At 38.9% G+C, this 23,439-nt stretch overlaps 3 protein-coding genes across 3 annotated transcripts in view; all 3 read left to right on the top strand.

Annotated features, from left to right (window-relative positions):
* Positions 1 to 865: 865 nt before the first annotated feature.
* Positions 866 to 8,678, top strand: gcga (glucagon a). Its single transcript, XM_026910485.3, has 6 exons — positions 866 to 981; positions 1,116 to 1,216; positions 2,837 to 2,992; positions 5,193 to 5,309; positions 6,831 to 6,971; positions 8,307 to 8,678. The coding sequence occupies exons 2-6, from the start codon at positions 1,125 to 1,127 to the stop codon at positions 8,320 to 8,322; spliced, it is 522 nt and encodes a 173-aa protein (XP_026766286.1). The 5' UTR covers positions 866 to 981; positions 1,116 to 1,124; the 3' UTR covers positions 8,323 to 8,678.
* A 1,506-nt stretch (positions 8,679 to 10,184) lies between these two features.
* Positions 10,185 to 20,790, top strand: pcyt2 (phosphate cytidylyltransferase 2, ethanolamine). The gene is made up of 13 exons (XM_034299681.2): positions 10,185 to 10,466; positions 12,379 to 12,467; positions 12,580 to 12,741; positions 13,536 to 13,602; positions 13,743 to 13,827; positions 14,101 to 14,142; positions 14,561 to 14,699; positions 15,049 to 15,131; positions 15,588 to 15,665; positions 16,969 to 17,034; positions 17,141 to 17,206; positions 17,381 to 17,469; positions 17,667 to 20,790. The coding sequence occupies exons 1-13, from the start codon at positions 10,360 to 10,362 to the stop codon at positions 17,773 to 17,775; spliced, it is 1,182 nt and encodes a 393-aa protein (XP_034155572.1). The 5' UTR covers positions 10,185 to 10,359; the 3' UTR covers positions 17,776 to 20,790.
* A 1,524-nt stretch (positions 20,791 to 22,314) lies between these two features.
* gnav1 (guanine nucleotide binding protein (G protein) alpha v1) overlaps positions 22,315 to 23,439 on the top strand; it is a 32,377-nt gene continuing 31,252 nt past the window's right edge. Inside the window, exon 1 of the mRNA XM_034299688.2 lies at positions 22,315 to 23,069. Within this exon, the coding sequence (XP_034155579.1) occupies positions 22,940 to 23,069 (130 nt within the window). The 5' untranslated portion in view covers positions 22,315 to 22,939. The remainder of the gene's footprint in view (positions 23,070 to 23,439) is intronic.

Raw genomic sequence — 23,439 nt, 5'->3', positions numbered from 1 at the left:
TGTTTTAAGATATTAAGCCTGAAACATTTGACTGGCTGTCTGAAAGTTTAAATACTTGTGAACAGTGCTGTTCACACATACAGTATATTCAGGATTTTATAAATAATCTACAATAACATATTAATGCATTTTGTAATCATTTTAATTTTATGTTATTACCACCTATGATAAATACAGTTATATGAAAAGAAAACCAAACTACACATTGCAAAGCAGGCTTAGGCCTGTGACGATAATCGATTATGCGATTATAGATATTGTGATTATAGATATTGCGATAATATTGTTATTTTTAGATCAATTTTGATCACTATTTCTACATTTCATTAAGGAAGAAGCTGCGTAAGGAGAGTTGTCTTGTGTAGCTCCTTATATTAGACACATTTACAAACCGAAATCCATGAAGGGTAAAGAACCACAGTGGAGAGAACCATCTTTCAGAAACAATATCGTGATAAAATGTTAGACAGTTATTTTTACAGGATTAATAGATTTACAGGATTCCAGTCTCAGTGTCTTAGGGGGGGAAAAAAAAGGCCAATGAGGCCTAATTGGGGCTAACAGTCAGTGGACGAGTGTGTACAGTAGCACGTCATTGTTTTTTCACTCTCTTTATTTGTCAGGATGCTTTCCGACACCTCGGAGAGACACGTCCACTCTTCCTGTTTTAAGCAAACACACACTCGGGCCTCGGTTCGACGGCTAAGAGCAGGGTAATGGATTGGGACTAATGAATGAGCTCAGAGCGTGCACCACTGCACGTATAGTGTGTGTGTGTGTGTGTGTGTGTGAGTGAGTGTGTGTGTGTGTGTGTGTGTGTGTGTGAGTGTGTGCGTGAGGGGTGAATGAAGGGGGTTGTCTGATACCACTATAAAAGAGGGAGGCAGAAGGAAGAAAAGTCAGAACAGAAAGCAAGAAGAGAAACCTCGGAGCTTACACACACACACACACACACACGCACATAGGCTCATCTTCACACCGGTGAGTAGTGAGGACCTCACACACACACACACACACACACATGAAGAAGAGAAGAACTTGAAACTTGGCAGTGGGCTTGGAAATCAAGAAGGTCTCCAATTAGGTTTGTGTGTGTGTGTGTGTGTGTGTGGCAGGTGTTCAAGATGAAAGGTACACACTTCAGCGCTGGTCTCGTCCTGCTCCTCGTCCTCATCCAGAGCAGCCTGGAGCTCCCGCTACTAGACGACACGACCAGGTGAGACACGGAAACCTCACGTACAGAAGAGTCAAAAGATTCAAAAGAGTCAGAATCAGAATCAGATGAATCTGAATCAGAAAAATCTGTTTTTATTTTTTAGGAAAGTTCATTCGCTCGCATTTATTGCAAGCAGAAGTGAAGAACAGTAGATCAATGTAGTAAAGTAGACGAACCTAAAAAATATACAGAGTCAACGAACTTCATTAAATGAATAGCTCAAATGTTTCATTCGAATCTTTTTGGAAAATTGAAATGAATCAGATTTGATTTTGAAGAAGATTTGGACCGAGCAGTTGCTGATATTGACTCAGATTTTAAAGTAAAAAAAAAAAAAGCAGTTTATAGTCGGATTAAACAGCGGCTCAGATTGAAAGGAAGAACAGAAAATAGGAAAGTGAACTTTAAAAGTATTTGCTTAATAATTAATTTTGAATGTATGATCAGAAAAAAATGTTCTTGTGGGACACAAAATATGAGGAAAAGAAGCAGAGCAAATAGATTTTTTCATATTATTAAATCAACATATGCGTATTTTTTTAAATATTCATAAATGAATCAAATCCTATAAAAGATTTAATGACAATTGTGTTTTTATTTGAACTGATGTCATCTGATTAAATTCTTTTTAAACAATTAGCATGAAAAAAAAAGCTTAACATCACTTACCAATTGTTTACGAAAGCAATTAACAAGCAACAAAAGATCTTTATATTTATATTTAGTTTATGGGGTCGTTCTTCTAGGTTTTAACGCATGAATTCACTTTAAGCTGCTTATTACAATAAGATAATAATAAGATAATAAAAATCAGTGTGTTATATTTACTTTAGGGGGTCATTCTTATGATAGCAGATGGTAGTCATGGGAGAAATTTGATGCTTCTAGGTCACATTAAGCGACATTACACTGTTATCATATAATGGATTTCTGTGACAGAAACCTTTAACGTGAAAATGAGAGTTATTTTTTTGGTTACTGTTTCGATCTTTGGGCAGAGGATAGTGTTTATAAGAAAGGTTACCTTTCTGTGTGAGAAATTTGTGTCTGAAATCGAATACTTGTACTATTTCCAGGATTGAATGCTTAATACTTCTTAAATTTTCATTTTGATCTTCAAAGAATGATACAAGATTGTGTAATTTAGCTAGTTAAATTAGCTAGCTAGGTAAGTTTTGTGAATTAGCTTGTTAAATTTCCTAGTTACAAAGTTTTGTCTTTGCATTCAATGCAAAAGTTTATTAAACAATAGCTAACCCGCAAGAAAAATTCTAGGTTTGTCTACAAATACACAACAATGGTACAAATACACAACAATGCTATACAACAATGCAGAAATGCTACTAATTGAGTAGGTTTAAATGTCGAAACTTTTTGACTTTCACTCATGTAGATTTTTGGCTCTGTATTTGAGCAGCATTTTGACTCAAATACAGTTTCTCTGTTCCAGTGTGTGCGCTCTGCAGTTATTTTATTTTGATCACCAACAAAATCTAACAAATTTGTTTGGTTCTAATTTTCAAAATATAAATAAATGAGAAGAAATTTAAACCATGATGCCACGGCTCAGGATTAAACAATTCCTGCAGTGTCTCACACTCGGTGTGTGTTTGGTTCCAGCTCAGAGACAGACGCGAGTCTCCTGGACGAGAGGAAAGACATGATGCGGGCGAGGAGACATTCAGAGGGAACTTTCTCTAACGACTACAGTAAATACCTGGAGACACGGCGGGCGCAGGACTTCGTTCAGTGGCTCATGAACTCCAAGAGGAGCGGGTGAGTCAGAATAGAGCTATCGACTACGCTTATTATATCTTTTTTATCTTTAATATTTATATTTAGTTCACATGGAAATGTGGATAATGTGGTGATAATTAGAATGTAAGCAACTAAAAGTAATTAAAAGTACACCAGATGCACCTTTCTCAGTAAAACATACACACTAAAGGTACAAAACGTGTACACTTACATTTATTACCCTTTTTTCTGATGTATGTTAATGATATTTATCAGAATAGACTGAATGTTGTAAAATATACGCAGTAAATATATATCCCAACTAATTTATGATCTAAAAAAGTTAATTTTCTCAATTTAAAACTATTTCTAATCACAAACCAGACACCATGTGGCACGCTCATTCATTAAATCGCACTGTAAACGCATTATATGTATAAAATGTATTAAAAACACTTTCATTATTTCAAATTATTTGTTCTAATATAAAATACGTCGAACATTTGACGTGTATCAGCTTTAAAACTAATATTTGGAAACCCTGAGCTGAGGAAGAAATGACATTTCTTGCTATCATGTGTAATGAAATTAAAAATTAGAAATGGTCTTGATTTTATAGAGAACGTCACATAACATACCACATGCTTCGAATTTTATTTTCTAGTATTTTAGCACGTAATATAGCTAAGAAAGAATGTGTTAGTGTTGTTGCATATCTTGCCTGGTGATTTACAGTGATTTATATTACACAATACTCCAGGAATATAACACTTGGGAGTCATGCTGTTATAGGAAAATAATCAACAACAGTATGGTGTGATGAAGCGGAGTTACTGTTACCACTCCAACGTTGATTATTTTCCTAAATCAGCACTTCCGTAAGTGTTTATTCCTCTCATTTCACAACAGTTTACCAACGATTACAGTACTTTATTAATTAAAGAACAACACGTCATACTTTTTATCCATTTATAGTTACATTTAATGTTCTGTGAAATGTTAGTTCCTGTTGTCACTTACGTTATAGCAGCTATAAACAGTCGTTCCCTCACCAGCAGCTCTTTTTTCTCACTCTTGAAGAGAAAAAATAATACACAGCTTGTCGTGTTTCCGAGAAAGCGCAAAATCCTCAATCGTGAAGACGAAGGAAAACTTACAGCTGAGACTGAGTTGACACTGGAGACTCCTTCCACAGTTGTTAATGTTAATATAAGTCTCGAAAGAAAACCGTATCAACAACAATCCGTTTATTATTAGTGAACGAGCTGTAACAAGTACCTTTTTTTTTTTAATTTTAGGAAAATATAAGAGAGGATATTCATTTATATGAGAGCAATAATTTAATTTAATCATTATATTATTATATTTCATTTAATCATTTAATCATTATCTAGATTTCTGTTGCTCTGTTGTTATCAGTGCAGCACGTTCCCAGAACATCTTTACTAAATTTATACAATTATTTTTGATAAAAACATATAAAATAATTTTTTTTTGTGCCAGATTCAACACCTGATTCAATTTTTAAAAGAAAAAAAACTTTTTTTTGGAAGATAGATTTTTCCCCTCCTTTTACTGCATATTTTTTTATTATTATTATTTCAGTCATAATGTTTAATTTTTTTTCCGTCATAAAGTTTAATCCTTTTTCGCTCCTGGCATTCCTACACACAGACGATCCATTTCATTTTTAATATAAGTGATATTCAGAGAAAGTCAACATTAATATCGCATGCAGTTTTAAGTAATTAAAGAAGAGAAGCTGGATGTGCTTATAAGTAATTCATGCATGTGAATTACAGCCAGAACTACTATCCCAGTCTTTTAGCGTAGGAAATTAATCAATGCCTTCTGGCCAATCAGAGTTGAGAGTTCAACAGATAATTATAATACACTCTTTAAAAAATAATAATAATAAAAGTTAAATCTAGTACTTGCGCCTTTTAGTTCTACGGTTCTAAGAAACTAACAAAACTATGTTGTAAAAAGTGTTTTATTTTTTTAAATGAAGAATTTTCATTTTTTTGTTGTTTTCTTTTTTCTCAAACCCGCCTCATTAGTCACACTGCGAACGGAGACGTCACAGAGCGGCAGCGTCCTAAATCGCTTCCTGTCCTCACGCTCCGTTACACTTTAGTTGCTTTTTACCTCCAGCACGTTCGTCTAGGCTTTTATCCTCTCCAGATGTGCGTCGATATGGATAATAAAGTGTGTGTGTGTGTGTGTGTGTGTGTGGCAGCGGCCCGGCGCGGCGCCACGCTGACGGCACCTACACCAGCGACGTCAGCTCGTACCTGCAGGACCAGGCGGCTAAAGACTTCATCACCTGGCTGAAAAGCGGGCAGCCCAAACCAGAGTAGGCATCATCACCTCCACCATCATCATCATCACCATCATCATCATCGCCACGGCAACCTCACCTACTGTGCCTTACGGAGAAACAGAGATTAATAGATAGAAAGAGAGAGAGAGATTTATAACAAAATAAACACTTATGCTTCATTTATATTTCATTTTATTTTGATTTTCCCTTTCTTTCTTTTTTTTTTTTTTTTTCTTCTTTGGCCTTGTCTCTTTTTGATGACCCTGTCCTAACCCCTTGCTAAGAAGTGGCCATGCTAATAAATCACGCTGAATTAACTCTGCTACTCATCTCTTTGGCTTTGGGAGCTTTGTGGTGAAACATGCTACGTTTCTTATTAATAACGCTTTAAAAAAAGGTGGAAGTGCTGCTAATCTGCTCTTTGGGTGACTGGGCTTTGGAGATCTTTTGCTACGTTCACACACTCACACGCTCTTTCCAGAAAAATTATACATGTTAGCGGAGATTAGCATAGAGACAGTAGCACCGCTGCTTTTCAGGATAATGCTAACAAATAGTGTTTAACATAAAAAAAGGCTACTAATCTCTCAACTAGACTTTAACGCTAATGGGATCTTCTGCTTCACTCACACACACACACACACACACAAACACACACACTTTAGCAATGCTAGGAATGCTCATTACACCAATTCTTAGCCATGCTAATTACAGTGTGAATGCTAGTAATCTGCTTTCTGGGTGTCCTAACTTCTGGGAATCTTTTTCTAACATACACTCACTCACTCACTCACTCACACACACACACACACAAACACACACACACATTATTCACACTTCAAGGATTTCGCACTAGCATTTTGTGTAGACATTTGGCATTCCAGTACAGAAGTACAGCTTAGTGTATTAGCAGTAGCAGTAGCATAGCTACACTTTTTTTATCAGTGCTAAAGAAATGTGGAAATGCTACTGATTTTTGGATTTGAATTTTTGGTTTTGCTAGCTTGTTTATAGATTTGAGAAGATGTACAAGTCTTATAAACGTTTCTGTATTAGCAGGACAGTTTATTGTGTTAGATGGGATTATGTTACTAGCATGGCAGGAGTCACATTTCTCACAAATGCTAATATAGCGCAAATGCTACTAAATGCTACTGCCTTTGAGTCAGTTTTGGGATCTTTGCTACTTTTCCAAAGTTTAAAAGTTATTTTAGGCAAAAATAATAATAATATTAATCATACAGATTATTGAAATAATAATAACAATAATACAAATTAATGAATTTCTCATTAATGCTAAAACAGACGAATATTTTTTCATTTTTTTGTCACTTTCTTCCTTTGCTTCACACAGAAACGTACAAACACACCTTCTCCTGCACCGTCCTTATGGATTAGCATAATAAGATTAGCATAAAACCTGATTTCTGTGCTAATAAGTGCTAGCTCACTGGTGTTTTGTGTCAGGAACATAAGGCTTGATTTGCTACATGCTATATGTGAAGCTACGTAGCGCCCCGGGCGTGACGATGCTGGTGTTGTGTTCATGCTCAGTGCTGTTGAGACGAGGAGCGTGGACGCGTTACGCAGGAGACACGTGGACGGCAGCTTCACCAGCGACGTCAACAAGGTGCTGGACAGCATGGCCGCCAAGGAGTACCTCCAGTGGGTCATGAGCTCTCAGTCGTCAGCAAGGTAACGTCTTAAAACAGCACTGAACACGCAAAAGATACGAAGTTTACGTTATATATCGCCATGTGGAAATCACGAGTAGCTATGCTACACAATTATCATATCGTAAATACATCAATTTAGGACAAATAATAAATAATCATATTTACTCTAAACAATTTGAAACCCTTTAATAATTTTTCGTACTCTCACATATTTATTTAAATGCTATACATTTTCTATAATTTATTTACAACGACATATACCATATATTTTCGCTTAGCGCCGTTCTAAATCGCTAGTCTACGCTAGTCTTTCATTCACTTCTGGTTACCATGGTTTCATTGGTAGCACCAGGCTAGTGCTATAGGCTACAAAAACATCATAGCTAGCTACAAAACCAGCCACTGAACCACAAATCAGACGTCTTCCCGCTAAAAACGAGACGTCTTGCACGTTTTGACTGCAAATCAAATATATTCCTGCTCAAATGTCAATTCTGGAGGGAAATGACTTGTTTATAAATTGTACGCATTCAATGCATCACTGTCGGTAGTGACATTAAAGATGCAGTAGGTAAAATCTTTTTTATACTCTTCGATCCCACCATCACATTCCTGCCCATGTATACAAAGCTCCGCCCCTAGAATCTACAGTGGCTTGTAGAGTTCAACTAGAGTTGAAAGCTGAGTTATAAAACTATGAACACGTGAAGTTCGGCTGTCTAAGTGAGAAAAATTGTTCGTTATGTAAAGCCGGTCATTTAAACAATGCATTTACAGACGCGTCCAGGAGCAACGTTGCTAATTCTGCGTCAGCTTCATCCACATCACCAGTAATAAATGACTCCATCTTGGAAAAGCGCTGCTGATATTTATTCTGCGATTCTTTTCGTATTTTCAAAGCACTGCGTGGAGTTTTGTTCATTATCTGGCTGCGCTGGGGGCTTACCGATTGTTCTGGGTTTTTTTCTGAACAGACTGGGATGTGGTCGGAGCGAAGGGATTTGGATATTGTCTATAAAATGATGGACAGGAGGCATATGTAAACATGACGAGCACTACGGCTTGTAACGGGTTTTCTCAGCTACGTAATATACCCTTGTGCTGAAGCCATGGCTCAAACCGTTATTTTTCATCATGTGTTACATATTTTACAGTAAGAAATTAAAAAATCGACTATTGCACCTCAAACTTAAAGAAGCTATATTATCATCTACATCACTTCCAGCTTAAAATTTTGGAAGCAAAGTGTGTTAAAGATAAAAGTGATTCCAAAATGGCCGCCCACATTGTGTTAAAGATGTTCCCAGATCTAGCTACAGACTAGCTAACATAAACTCGTTTCCTTCTTTTGCAGCGGCAAACGACACTGAGGTCCCGGAGAAAGACAGAGTGCTTCCCGTTCCCGGAGTGAACTTTTAGGATTTTGTTCTTCACCCTGAGAATCTTCAAATAACTGAAAAGCCATAGTTCCTTAGCCAGAGCTGATACAAGACAGGAAATCAAAAGCCATATATATTTAACGTTCAATTGTTTGTACTGTGATTATTTATTTGCCAGAGATTTGTGCTACGCCTTAAAAGTCAAGGATATGAAAAAGAAATATTTTTCTATAGATTTACGCTATTTTTAATGCTTAATATTTATAAAATGGTTATGAAACTCAGGTGAAATTTTCCAAACTCTCAGGTTTAGCGAGTGTGAGAGAAAATGTAGTATCAAAAATGGTGCCCTGCTCTGCAAAATAAAACTTCATATTCAATAAGTTTCTTTGCTTTCATTAGGTGTGAAATTGCTTATGGCTGCTTTAATGTTGTTTACATCACAGACGTGTGTAATGTCACGGGTTCGGTGGGGGGTGGGGATGGGGGGGGATAAAATAAAAATATATACACAAATATTAAAAAATTTCACTCAAAAATTGCAAAAACTGCTAAAAAAATTCTACTTTACATTAGCTTTAACATTCTAATATTTTTTAAAATAAGATGTGGCAAAATTATTGACACCCCTTAAAGATTATTAATGCAAATAACTTGCCTTCCTTTCAATTTTTTCATTGCTGTCAGATTCAAATGTACAATTTTCTACATCATGAACAGATTAAAAATACCATTAAACCGGATCATGGTCATATTAATAATAATAAAAACTTTTAAAATTCTGGACCAGGTGGAAATTCCCCAGCAGGTGGATGAATGATGAGACTGAATGCCACTAAGCACCAGGATGCTGCGGCCCAGAACCAGTTACATAGAAAAGAGAATAAAAATGTCCAGCATTGATGGTGCTAATAATTTTGAAACCAGTGTTCTGTAGGAGAGAAAATTATGGTTTAATATAATACTGTATGTACTACATTAAAGGGGCAAATGTGTCGTCGAAGTGTCTTGAGGGTTACAGTGAGAACCACAGATACAGATTTATAGCTGTGGTGAGAACTACTAGTGATGTGTCGTTCACTGAACCGGTTCATTCGTTGGTTCATTATCTTTCGTTTGTTTTTTAATTTTTTTGTTTTTCTTTCTTTCTTTCTTATTTTATTTTTTTAGCTTCCATTGTTCTTTCTTTCTTGCTTATTACTTTGTTATAAATTAGTTCTTTCTTATTTGTTAAACTTCTTTCTTTCTTTTTTTTTCTTATTTTATTTACCTTCTGGCGAGAACTACTAGTGATGTGTTGTTCACAAATGAATCGACTCTTTGAACCGGCTCTTCTAATATGTGAGTCGGTTCGTTCATTCGTTTATCTTTCTTTCCTCCTCCTTTTTTTTTTTTTTTACATATTATTTAGCTTCTTTCTTTCGTTCTTTCTTTCTTTCCTATTTTGTAAACTTCTTTCTTTCTTGTTTTTATTTGCCTTCTTTCTTTCTTTTTTATTTTTATTTATTTTCTTTATTTCTTATTTTGTAAAATTGATTAAAAATTATTTTTTAAAGTTCTTTCTTTCTTTCTTTTATTTTTATTTAGCTTGTTTTTCCTTTCTTTCTTTCTTTCTTTGGGTTATGAAATGCACTGTAGTAACTGCACTGCAGAGTAATAGTGATTTAGATCATTAGGAGAAATTAAAGTAGGATTTTATGAAAAGTTTTCTGCCAGAGTTTAGACACAGAAGAATTTAAGAGTCGAATGAATCGATTCGTATCAGTGAGCTGAGCCAAATGATCTGACTCACTGACCTGATCCGGGTCACGCATGGACTCTGACGTAACGACGTAAAGACGTACTGACGTAACGTCGACGTCCCTCGCGCGGCGTAAGGAGGCGTTGGCTCAGCTACGGAGGTCTTTTGCAGTCGCCACCGGCCGGCGAACAGGGACACAACACGCACTTAATCCTCACTTCACACGCACAAAACCGGGCCAGTATTCGCGTTTACACGCTTTTATACCATCACCGGAGGTTTGGACGATGATTAAAAACGGACACCACGCAGCTCAGGAGGCTGAAGGAGCCGAAGCGCCTCACCGAGGAGCGGAGAAAAGGAAGAGAGTAGTCCGAGTGTGGTGTGACGGCTGGTGCGTACTTTTACCACAGAAATATCACAAACAACAACAACACAACTGCCTCGAAATCTATAAATTAATACATTAAATAGCCTCGTGTCTCAAAATTATGCAGCACATAATGAAACAGTAGCGTATGAACTGTGTTTCGGTTAGCCGCTCGCTAACTCTCTGGTTGCTTTCCAAATACACCTTTACACCCTACATTACAGGACTACACAGGGAACAACATGGCGGCTGTTACACCCTATCTAGTGCACTTCGTCTTCTAAAGCGGAGTCTTTTGGGATTCGCTCTCTTACACACACACAGCTTTCTCTCTCTCTCTCTCTCTCTTTTACGCACACACACACACAGCTTTCTCTCTCTCTCTCTCTCTCTCTCTCTTACACACACACACAGCTTTCTCTCTCTCTTTCTCTCTCTCTCTCTCTTTTACACACATACATACACAGCTTTCTCTCACTCTCTCTCTCAGTTCAGTTCATCAGAGCTTTATTGGCATGAATGTTATAAATCACATTGTTGCCAAAGCAAATAGTGCAAGTAGATTAAACCAAAATTCATACCAAAAAAAAAAAAAAAAACTCCCTGTCTGTCTCTCTCTCTCTCTCTCTCTCTGTGTAAATAACTCTACAGGTATTGGCGCTCTATCTATCGTTCTTAAAACTGCACTTCAGATTTCAAACTGATAACTATTGTAAACTTTCCCTGACGTCACTGTCGTAGTGACTGTTCTTGCGATTGGCTTTGCATTGATCTCTCTATCTGTCTCTCTCTCTCTCTATCTGTCTCTCTATCTCTCTCTATCTGTCTCTCTCTCTCTCTCTCTATCTGTCTCTCTATCTCTCTCCCTCTCTCTCACTGTCTCTCCTTGTCTCTCTCTGTCTCTCTCTCTCTCTCTCTCTCTCTCACTGTCTCTCTCTCCCTCTCTCTCTCTGTCTCTCTATCTCTCTCCCTCTCCCCTCTCTCTCACTGTCTCTCTCTCCCTCTCTCTCTCTCTCTCTGTCTCTCTCTCTCTCTCTCTCTCACTGTCTCTCTCTCTCTATCTCTCTCTCTCTCTCTCTCTCACTGTCTCTCTATCTCTCTCTCTCTCTCTCTCTCTGTCTCTCTATCTCTCTCCCTCTCCCCTCTCTCTCACTGTCTCTCTCTCCCTCTCTCTGTCTCTCTCTCTCTCTCTCTCTCTGTCTCTCTCTCTCTCTCTCTCTCCCTCTCTCTCTCTCTCTCTCTCTCTCACTGTCTCTCTCTCTCTATCTCTCTCTCTCTCTCTCTCACTGTCTCTCTCTCCCTCTCTCTCTCTGTCTCTCTATCTCTCTCCCTCTCCCCTCTCTCTCACTGTCTCTCTCTCCCTCTCTCTCTCTCTCTCTGTCTCTCTCTCTCTCTCTCTCTCACTGTCTCTCTCTCTCTATCTCTCTCTCTCTCACTGTCTCTCTATCTCTCTCTCTCTCTCTCTCTCTGTCTCTCTATCTCTCTCCCTCTCCCCTCTCTCTCACTGTCTCTCTCTCCCTCTCTCTGTCTCTCTCTCTCTCTCTCTCTCTATCTGTCTCTCTCTCCCTCTCTCTCACTGTCTCTCTCCCTCCCTCTATCTGTCTCTCTCTCTCTCTCCCTCTTGCTCTCTCTCTCTCGCTGTCTCTCTCTCTCCCTCTCTCTGTCTCTCTGTCTCTCTCTCTCTCCCTCTTGCTCTCTCTCTGTCTCTCTCTCTCTCCCCCTCTCTCTCTCTCTCGCTCCCTCTCTCCCTCTCTCTCTCTCTCTCTCTGGCTCGGTTTTCTTTTAAACAGTCTCTTGTTTCAGGCGGATAATATGAAATGGTTTTTGCTTTATGGTAATAATCGAACTAACCAATTAAAGACTTTTAAAAATTCAAATTCTCTCTGTGTGTCTCTCTCTCTCCCTCTCTCCCTCTCTCTCTCTCTCTCTCTCTCAGCTATGACATGGTGCATTACGGTCACTCTAACCAGCTGCGGCAGGCGAAGGCGATGGGCGATTACCTCGTGGTTGGAGTTCACACAGACGGTAAGAGTGTTGCTGGTTTTGTCACCTTCACCACCAACAATGCGCTTTTACAATTTTTACACTTTCTCTTTGCGTGTGTGTGTGTGTGTGTGTGTGTGTGTGTGTGTGTCAGGAGAGATAGCGAAGCACAAGGGCCCACCCGTGTTCACTCAGGAGGAGCGCTATAAGATGGTGCGAGCCATAAAGTGGGTGGATGAGATCGTAGAGGGAGCGCCGTACGTCACCACGCTCGAGACGCTCGACAAGTACAACTGTGATTTCTGCGTGCACGGAGGTGAGAGGCTGACACGAACAGGAGAAACCACAACATGTCCAACCAGATCCGTCAGATCAGACACTCGCAGGAACAGCCACAGTACAGCGACTAAAGACATGGCTGATTTAAGCTCTAATCAGACAGGATTATATGGTCATGGGGTCATGGGGTCATTTCCTCTCTTACAGGTGATTTTATTTCCGTCCAGATCGGCCACGTCTGTGTTTTTCTCCTCAGAGAAATTTACAGCTCTACTGTTTTTCACTCAACTCAGCACTCGTCTGATCTCTGTAGTCCGACTTTAGCACTCTGCACTGTCAGCACTCGCTGCAGAAAAACAGGAAGCCGTCTGTCCGTTCGCCTTCTCGACCCGGTCGCGAGATGTTCGTTCGTTGACCTCCAGAGCAAACTGTGACGCAGACTTGCGCTGCTGTCGCTTCTGCTGTGACGGATCGTCTCGCGCATTTCAGCCGTGCGAAATTGATACTGTCGAGATACACAGAAAAAAAAATCAGAAGCTTATAATTCCTAAACACACTTTAATGTTCTTACGTGTTCATTAACACACCTGTTTGTTTGTTTGTTTGTTTACTTGATTACGTGTTTATGTATTTAATTTCATAGGTGTTTACTCAACTGTTTACGTGATTATTTTAGTTTCATGCTTTCTATTTTTCTTTCTTTCAAACACACGCGCACACAGACACTGTGAAATAATTCACATAATTATAATAATTACAAAAATATCTCACTGGAAAAACAAGTCGGGTTTCTCAGAAATTAAGTGTGTGTGTGTGTGTGTGTTTTGCCAGATGACATCACGCTAACGGTGGATGGAAAGGACACGTATGAGGAGGTGAAACGTGCAGATCGGTACAGGTGAGGTGTCTCACGCACACACACAGGTGTGTGAACAGGGTGATAGAGGTTGTACAATCTCATGACTGCTATAGAGAGTGTGTGTGTGTGTGTGTGTGTGTGTGTGTGTGTGTGTGTGTGTGTGTTTTTCCACTCCGCAGGGAATGCAAACGCACACAGGGTGTGTCCACGACAGACCTGGTGGGCCGCATGCTGCTGATGACGAAAGCTCATCACGCCAACATGGTGTGTGTGTGTGTGTGTGTGTGTGTGTGTGTGTGTGATTTGCTTTTCTATTTTAATTTTCTGTTACTGATTAAACACAGAGACATTACAGGTCTAATAAATCTTACATTGTCTCTCTTTCTTTGTTTCTCTCTTTTTCTCTCTCTCCCTCTCCCTCTGTCTCTTTATCTGTCTCACTATCTCTCTCTCTCTTGCTCTCTCTCTCTCCATCTCTTTATCTGTCTCTTTCTTTCTGTCTTGCTCTCTCTCTCTCTCTCTCTCTCTCTCTCTCAGGATAACTCAGAATACAAGCAGCATGCAGATAACTTTGGAAAGGTGAGTTAGCTCTCTCTCTCTCTCTCTCACACACACACGCACACACACACACACGCGCGCACACACACACATGTCTATACGCACTGTGGTCACTAGGAGGCACATGTGAGCTGTAGTCACTGATCTCACTCCATTTTCACCTTAATAGTGAAACTGTTATTGAATATTACTAATTTTTGTCTGTAAAAAAAAAAAAAAAAAATTAATCTTTTTTTTTTTTTTTTGTAAAATGCATCTAGAAGTCTAAAGTTCGCTCTTTCGTACTGACACAGTAATGCAGAAGTTTAAACATAAACATCCAAGAATAAATTAGTATTGAAAAGGGTGTGTGGAATTTTGCACAGTCTAAGTGTCTGTGTGTGTGTGTGTGTGTGTGTGTGTGTGTGTGTGTGTGTGTGTGTGTGTGTGTCCTCCTCAGGGTCCTAAAGGCCACAGTCCCTGGACCGGCGTGTCTCAGTTCCTCCAGACGTCTCAGAAGATCATCCAGTTTGCCTCGGGGAAAGAGCCGCAGCCTGGAGACACCATCATTTACGTAGCCGGAGCGTTCGACCTCTTCCGTATCCTTCTGACCGTTTACTGACCCCACACTAAGTCCGGGTCAAAGGTCACGGCCATTTCAGCTAGAGCTGATGCCTAATTCTCACTGTTGTTCACTATAAAGGCCACAGAAACACCATTACAAACATCTCACCATCTTCAGTCCACTGAGGACGCGTCCCAAACCACATATACTGTTCACTATATAGGCCACTTAAACACAAAGACGCCTGGCAGCTGTCAGTCCTAAACTGCAGGGTGTGTAAGTGACGTCATTAACACTGAATTATGAAGCAGAAGTGTGTGTGTGTGTGTGTGTGTGTGTGTGAGAGAGAGTGTGTTTGAGCCTTAACCGTCTCCGGCTGATAGACATCGGTCACCTGGACTTCCTAGAGACGGTGTTCAAGCAAGCCGAGAGACCCTACATCATCGTCGGACTGCACTTCGACCAGGTGTGTGTGTGTGTGTGTGTGTGTGTGTGAGGAGTGCTGCTCACCTGGGCGGCCTTGTCCCAAACGACACGTCCACGATCACGATATAGTGCATCTTGATTTGTAAAAAAGAAAAAAAAAAGCTCTATCATCTATCAACTATCATCAGTCCACTGTGGTCACGTCCCAAATCACACGCCAAAATCTCTCAGCATCATCACTCGGCTGAGGACGTGTCCCAAATGTAAAAGATAGACTCTAAAGACAGCGTTCTTGAGTTGTCTTAAAATGTCTCGCTTCCTAGTAAGAACACTAACTAGTCACAGTTTGTAGTATTTCAGACAGAACCGGAGCGGTTCATTAAAATGTAATAAAGCTTAAAGAAGGTATTTTGTTAAGTATTTTGTTGTTGTTCTTGTTGTTTTGTTGTAGTGGTTTATAGTTACATATTAGGTGATGTTTGTATGTGCGTTACAGGAAGTGAACCGCTACAAAGGGAAGAACTACCCAATTATGAACATCCACGAGAGAACTCTGAGTGTGCTGGCTTGTCGGGTGAGAAAACACACACACACACACACACACACACACATATATATATATATATAGTATAGTGTGCGAAAAAATTTTTATTCACAAATAAAAATCTGCATAAGTATTCACCCCCTAAATTACTCCTTTTGGAAGTGTACATCGTTCCTGTTTTAGCTTGCGTAACAAAGAATTACTTCTCATTGGCATATTTTGTCGCTAGCTGAGTTTATTGCTCTAATTATTCTGCTAGAATGAGAGAGAGAGAGAGAGACTAGCTCTGTTTTATTTCAGTTACGAAGCAAAACATGGACTCTAGAGACAGCTTTTTAAAAAAGACAGCGTTGTCTTTAAATAGTGTGATGTGTAGCATTTGGGACAGAACCTGATCGCTTTAGAAGATGATTTTAATGTAGTTTTTTTTTTTTCCCTGGTGAGCCAGATTAGAACCTTTGTCGAGCCGGTCCCAGCCTGCGGTCCGATTCTTGACAGCCCTGATATACTATAGTGTGTGTGTGTGTGTGTGTGTGTGTGTATATAAACACTGCCTCCTCCAATCAGCTTCCTGTACAGCCTGTATCTCGATAATCGGTCATTTACGTTCATCTTACTGCCTCCTTAATCCTGGACCTCTGTTAAATCAGCTTGTACACGCGTCTCGGCTCGTCCTCTCTTTCTGCCGTCACACACATTCCTCAGGACAATGGACCAGTGTTTCCATGGCGGACGGGAGGAGAGGAGAGGGGAGGGCAGGGGTACGTTGGTGTTCTAGGGCACGGGAGAATGAAGAGCAGTGGGATTGGAAAGAAGAATGGACAAAGAAGACGTGTCTAAAATGACACACTGTGCACTCTGTAGGTGAAGAGATTTGAAGCCTGGAGGCATCCGGAAGCTTCCTTGAGAATTACACAGAAATTCAGCATTATAGTTAATAATAAAATTGTATCTAATATCAGCATTTTGTTTAAATTATGCATTACATCGCATTTTTGTCAACCATGCTTATTTGTTTAACTTTAATACTACACACTCACTATAACTATAATGTTTTGTATATAATCGCTCACTAATATTACAGGAAATTGGCTGTGTTTTGGGATAGTTGACTGAAACCAACCATGAAAAGCTAACCTAGCTGAACCCGGGTTTACGGTACGGTTTTGCGACCTGATTTTACCGTAAAATGTCAAAAATCGCACAGTGTAAAACAGAATTCTTTGGTTGTGAGTTGAGATCTGCGCATACTGTGTCGTCTTCGTGACCAAAGATGGCTTGACGACAAATTTCCAAGCAGTCTGAGACATTTTTGATTCGATTTTTTTTTCAGTACGTGTCAGAAGTGGTGATCGGTGCGCCGTACGCCGTGGGCAAAGACCTCCTGGACCACTTTAAGGTAAACTCAAGCTTTGAGCACTTTAATTATTAATACGTAATTATTCTAACATGATGATGGATGATTAAACATGAACGTGACTTTCTGATTGGTTGTCTCTCCGCAGATCGATCTGGTGTGTCACGGAAAAACGGAGGTTTTCCCAGATAAGGACGGATCCGACCCCTACGCTGTGAGTGCAAACGACCTCGTGTTTAAAATTATATTACAAATAAATAGAAAGTGATTAAATGACACTTTAAATGACAAGAGTTTTTAAAATAAAGATCTGCGTGCTGTTTATTTTATCTCATGATGTTCATGTCTTGTTCGGTTGTAGTCATGTGACTCGTTTGTTGATTGACAGGAGCCGAGGAAGCGAGGAATATTCCGGACTCTGGACAGCAAGAACGGCCTCACCACCGACGACATCGTGCAGAGGATCATCGCTAACAGGTGTGTGTGTGTGTGTGTGTGTGTGTGAAGTAGTGTAGCTCTGTATCAGTCACGTGGTATCACAAGGTCGTCGTATTTATGCCCTGAGTTGAAAATATAATCATCATTCGATTTTGTTTGCTTGCTAGTAAATAAAACAGGTTGTCATTGGAAACAGCTTGCTCTTAACTCCGCCCATTTTCCGCTCTTCCACTCAGGCTGCAGTTTGAGGAGAGAAACCAGAAGAAGGAGGCGAAGGAGATGGCCGTGATCGAGGCTCTGAAGCAGAAAGACGACGGAGAGAAAAGCCAAGCTGCTGCTCAGTAACTGAGAATAACGGCAAAAAAACACACACAAGACTCAACCAAAGGGCTAGAAAACGTTCTCCTTTCTCTTTTCCTGTTCCTTTCCCTGTCGTCTTCTCACTGTCTGTATGGCGGCGTTTAACGCATCTCGGTGCCAGTGGTGTCCGTTAGAGGGCGCTGTAGTTTTTCATTTCAGCTCTGATAGCTAGAAAAAGCGCAAAGCTTTGATACTGATGACGTTCACACTAGCAAGTGACAAGTCGCTCGTGGGGCATGTGGGCGTGGCCCGGTCAGTGTTAACAGTAGTAGCTATACGCAGCTTCTAAAGCTAGCTAGCTTAAACACGAATGAAAATAACACACTAATCAGTGTGAAAATCGGTTGTTTGATTTACATTTTAGGCTTCGTTACTAGCTTCGTTCTCCGATCTGTAGCAAAGCGAGCTAACTGCTCTAGCTACGTACACTCACCAGAGGCGTCAACAATCTCTGCGACTTCCTTCCTTCATGTCTCGATACACATTTAACGAGAGGTTGTATATGACAGGATAAGATGAAACCGTGATTGTAAGTTTTTCATTTTTGCATCAAACAGTAAATGGGAACTAATTATCGTGAGCGGGGAACTGAAGAAACGTCGGACCACGCGCGACGTAGGATTGGTCCGAGGAGTCATTCGAGACGATCGTTTGGATTTGTCGCTTTACAGTGTCATAGCTGATTTGCATATAGTTTCGTAGAAAATAAACGGTCGCTTTGTGGCTAGCTAGTGTGAACGTAATGTTGTTCAAAGCACCCTGCTATCCCAAAATGCCTTAACAGTTGCTCCGAAAGTGTAGTGCAAATTTTTAATGTTTAAAAAAAAACGTCTTTTGGTCTCTTCTGACGGCGTTGGCTCATCCTCCTGGCGGAGGATGGACGGAGATTAAATTATTTAACGCTACCAGTTAAATGGGTACAAACTTTTAATCTGATGTTTAACCTCTCTGTCTGAGAGCTTCGTAAAAACTCCTCATCATATATATATATATATTTTTTTTTCCCGTTTGTTCACTGCAGCAGTTCAGAACACGCACTGTCATTTTATTGTAATCAGTGTCATGTGGGAGATGTGTGAACTGTGAACTAAACTGTTTATTGTGTGTGTGTGTGTGTGCGCGCATCAGCACTCAGAAAACCACTGCTAATGGATTTCAACGGTAGTTTAATGGAATGTGGTGTTCCTAATGGTTCCTGAAGGTCCTACTGGGTTCTGGTGTCATTTAATAGCCAGAAAATCTCTAATGGAAGCCATTAAGCCAGTTCCTATTACATAATGGAAACCATTACAGATTTACTAATGGATTGTAATTCTGGCTAACAGAGAGCGCTAATGAAGGCCAGTCACTGTTATAGCATCAGGTTTTGTTTTTTGTTTTGGTGAAATATTTCTGTGCTACTGTTTCTCCTCACTTGATTGCTTTTAAACATCTTGACCTCTGATCTTAGATTTTTAACTGGTTAACTAAGTCACTGGGTAGCGAATGCTGCGTTCAAGCAGGAAGTCTGACATTTCTGACCCTTTAGTAGGGAAAAGTTTTTTGGACGCCACTCAGACTCTGAATTCCCCACGCGATCAATCAGAGTTTTTATCTTTTAGATTTCTGAGATGACCAAAAAAAGGCTCCATTTTGTACTGTAAAGCAGGGGTTCAAAAGATTTAGCTTCCAGGAACTACTTTAAGTTGTTATCTTTCAAAGAACCCACTTTGAGAACTTTGGCCTTAGCGAGGTTTTTTATCTGGGGAAAATGTTCTAGGTAGAACCTTGAGACACTTTCAGAAAGTTCTAGCATTTTTTTTTTTTTTTATTGTTCTACTAGTGAACTTTCAGGAAAGGTCTCAAGTAGAACGCTAGAACTGTTCCTCACCCGAAGAACCCTTGAGGAACCCTTTTTCTAAGAATGTAATAAAGAAAAAATAATCACATTTTTTATACCTTTTTAAACAAAAATTTATAACCAAATACATGACGATTCTTGTGTAATGACAAAACAAGCTCACTTTTTAAAAGTAAAACTGCGATTTTATGTTTTATTCAGCACCAATTTAGCTAGTAATTTTGTTCACATAATTTAATCTTAAAATATTCTTGGCCATTTTTAAAAACTATTTTTAAAAAAACCAAACCAAAACAAACACACAAGTTAAATAAGCGCGGCTTTACAGTGAGCATCCATTTTGTTTCCTAACCTTAAACAGGTTGCGATCACCCAAAGTAAAAAAAAAAAGGTTCCCAGTTTTCCTGAACGCAATTTATTTCATATTATTTAATTTATATTAGCATTTAGAATTAAGAGAACTGCTTTACAACCAGCTTTTATTCTTCTCTACAGTTCTCCATATTCTAAAAAATAATAATAAAAATAAAAAAATGTTTTAAGTAAGACAACAATAATGACAGTTCTGGATTTAAAATGCGACGATGATTAACAGCTTAGACGAAAGTTCCATCATGACTTATTTGTAATTTAACCGATATAATTTTAGTTAAGAGGTTTGGTTTTGACTTTAACACACTTTGACTCTTTAGCACTGAGTGGCGATGGTCAAGATTATCATGTGAAGAAACAAAGCTAATGAATGTTCAGCTCATGAATCTGCCATATTTATTATATCAGGTTGTGTAGTTTAGCGTTGTGGGTTTTTTTGTTTGTTTGTTTGTTTGTTTTTTAAATCTTGGTACCAGACTTCATTGCTAGTATCAGCAACATAAAAACATGAAGACATATTTTGTGTTTTGTGTATTCACGCCCAGTTTCGTTTCTCAGTCTGGAAATCAAAGCTCCAGAAAACCCAAAAGAAAATGTTATTAAATGTATTCATATTACATGTGAATGAACATGCAGAGTGAACTCTTCTTCATATCTGTTGGAGATTAAATAAGTTCAATTTGTTTGTACTGTGGAAATTATTTCCTTTTTATTTTCATTCATGTCCCACTGTCACTCCGTATTGATTCCTGGTCTCATAAACACACCAATAAAACACGTACCAAGAACATTTCCCTGCTACGTGACTGCTTTCTCACAGAATACACACTATTCACATCGCGCAAAATGCTAATGAGCTCTGAAACAATGGTACAAGTTGATGGATTACATTCGTAGATATACATAGAATTACTTTTATTAAAGGTATAAAAATTTGTTGTAATTTGTTGCTGGTGTAACTATAAAATTCCAACATTTTTTTTTTGTAAATTTGTTTTAAAATGTATAGTTTATTTCTAGCTCTAACAGGTTTTTTTCATGGCACCGTTTACGGTTTCACAACGGTCTTTATAATCTCGAGCCTGGAAACATTTTAGCGTCAAATCCTCAAGTTATTGTAGGAATTATGTTTCAATATTTCAACATACTCTCGCGAGTATTAGCATGTAATTCTGATTTAGCACAGTTTGTACTTGTTTTTGCTACGTTCTTTATCATTAGGTCTTGCCGTTAAAAAATAATGTGAATAACACTTTTGGAGGGACCAAAAAATATTGGCACCCATCGATTCTTTGGTTTGGTTTCCTGTTCACACACCATTTAACTGTTTGGAGAACCCATTTTTAAGCATAATTTCACTATATAATCACTTTATTTCTTACTCTAAACCTTTTTAGAGTTCATTTTTATTCAATAAATTTTTCTTTTTAGTAGCAAACGTCACAAAAACACTTATTTAACCTCTGGCCTGCTGTTTCAGCTGAATGGACAAACTGAGCTGCAGCTTTGACAATGATTTATATATTACAGAATGACACGCCTTACTTTTTATCCACTTATAGTTACAGTTAATGCTGTGGAATGTCCGTGAAACAAGTTAGTTCCTGTTTGCACTTGCGTTATAGCAGCTATAAACAGTCGTTCCCTCACCAGTCTCTCTTTTTTCCTCTCAAAGTTAATAAGACAAAAACAAATCGCAGCTTGTCATGTTACCGAGAAACCACAATGTTTAACATTCATGGCTTCGTCTCTAATGGTTTATAATCACACTATCAGAACACGATTGGCTTTTGAGTCAGGTTCATCTTGAAGTTCGTCTTCCTCATGTTGTCTGAGGTAGTTTTTCCTCACCACTGTCGCCTCTGGTTTGTTCATTAGGGACCAAATATAAAAGTATATTTGGATTTCTGTCAAGCTGCTTTGTGGCTGTTGTCTATTGTTAAAAGTGGTATACAAATAAAATAGAATTTTATTGAATATACTGTGGAAAAAAAAACAAAAAAGTTGTTTTAAACGAGAATGCTAATATATTTTGTCATGTAGCTGCATTTTTTTAGGGAAAAGTGGGATTTATTACCCACAATTCCTGTGAATTTCAATAAGTTTACATCAAGAATATGTTTTCTGAGGAAAAAATGTTAGAATTTGTAATTCATTGCTTGTTAAAAGCGATTAGAAAGCAATAAAATGTTTAACAGTGTCGTTTAACTGCTTTTAAAAGCCATAAAAATGTTATAGTTGCCTTTAAATCGTATGTATTTTTGTTTTGTTGTGTTTTAATGCTAAGCTAATAAACAGGAGCTCGAGAACTCGCGCGCCGCTCAGGTGACAGGAGCCTCCGCGCGCGACGTCACTTCCGCTCGAAACCTGAGCCTTCCATAGAAACAAATTTCCCCGTGATTCGTTAAAGACGAAAAGGTTTTTAAAACGGAGGGTTTTGTGTATAAAACAAGGTGACAGAGGATTGTGTAGATGTTCAGGGAGAAGGAAAACTGGAGAAAAGGAAAAAAGTGGAGTAACCGACCCGGGAGCTGAGTTTAAAAGTTTTTTTTGTTGTTTTTTTCATGTTTTAGTCAGTAGACGGAGCTGAGGTGAGGTGAGAGAAGAAAGAATTATCGTCAAAACGTCATTTTAAGTCAAATTCCAGAGGTAGAAGGATAGTAAAATAGTGAAATAGTGTGAAATATAGTTTGTTATTTACTGAGGCGGTTAAATTTGACCGTTAACGGTTTTTAAAGTTAGCCGTTGGAAAAGCCTGTTTGAGGTGCGCGCGACCGGACTGAAGGTTTTTGAAGTGAGCGCGCGATGCGTGTGTGAGTCCCAGGACGCTGTAGAGGAGAAGAGTGTGATGAGAAAGATCAGTGTGTGTGAGTGTGTGAGTGAGTGAGTGAGTGTGTGTGTGTGTGTGAGAGAGAGAAATGTGTGTAAGGCGCAGACATGGGACTGTGTTTGGGCTCCGAGGTCACGGAGGAAGGAAAGAAGGCGAAGCTGCACAGCGCGGAGATCGACCGCGAGCTGTACGAGCACGCGCGCAGGGAGATGAACGTGGTGAAGGTCCTGCTGCTCGGTGAGGAGACGCGAGTGTGTGTGTGTGTGTGTGTGTGTGTGGTTTAAGGGTTAAAGAGAGATGTAAAGTGACCTGGTCGTCTCTCTGTTAAAGTTTTAAAGGCTTGTAAATACGCAAAACTTTACAAGACTTTAAAACTTTAACAGCTGTTTAGTTGAACAGTGTGATGAGATATTCACAAATATTCAAATTCTGTAAATATGCCAATAAGAAATGGACAGAAATCCAAACTATTTTATGAATATGCAAACTGGAAACACAGGGAAATTCAGAATCTGTAAATATAGAAATTGGAAACGATCATAAATCCAGAAATTCTATGAATATGCAAATTGGAAACGATCATATAAATATACACAAATTGGAAATT

The sequence above is a fragment of the Pangasianodon hypophthalmus genome, chromosome 25 (assembly GCF_027358585.1).
Source record: "Pangasianodon hypophthalmus isolate fPanHyp1 chromosome 25, fPanHyp1.pri, whole genome shotgun sequence".
Classification (NCBI taxonomy): Eukaryota; Metazoa; Chordata; class Actinopteri; order Siluriformes; family Pangasiidae; genus Pangasianodon; species Pangasianodon hypophthalmus.
Note: the sequence above shows the minus strand (reverse complement) of the source record. Positions and strands in the feature narration are given on the sequence as shown.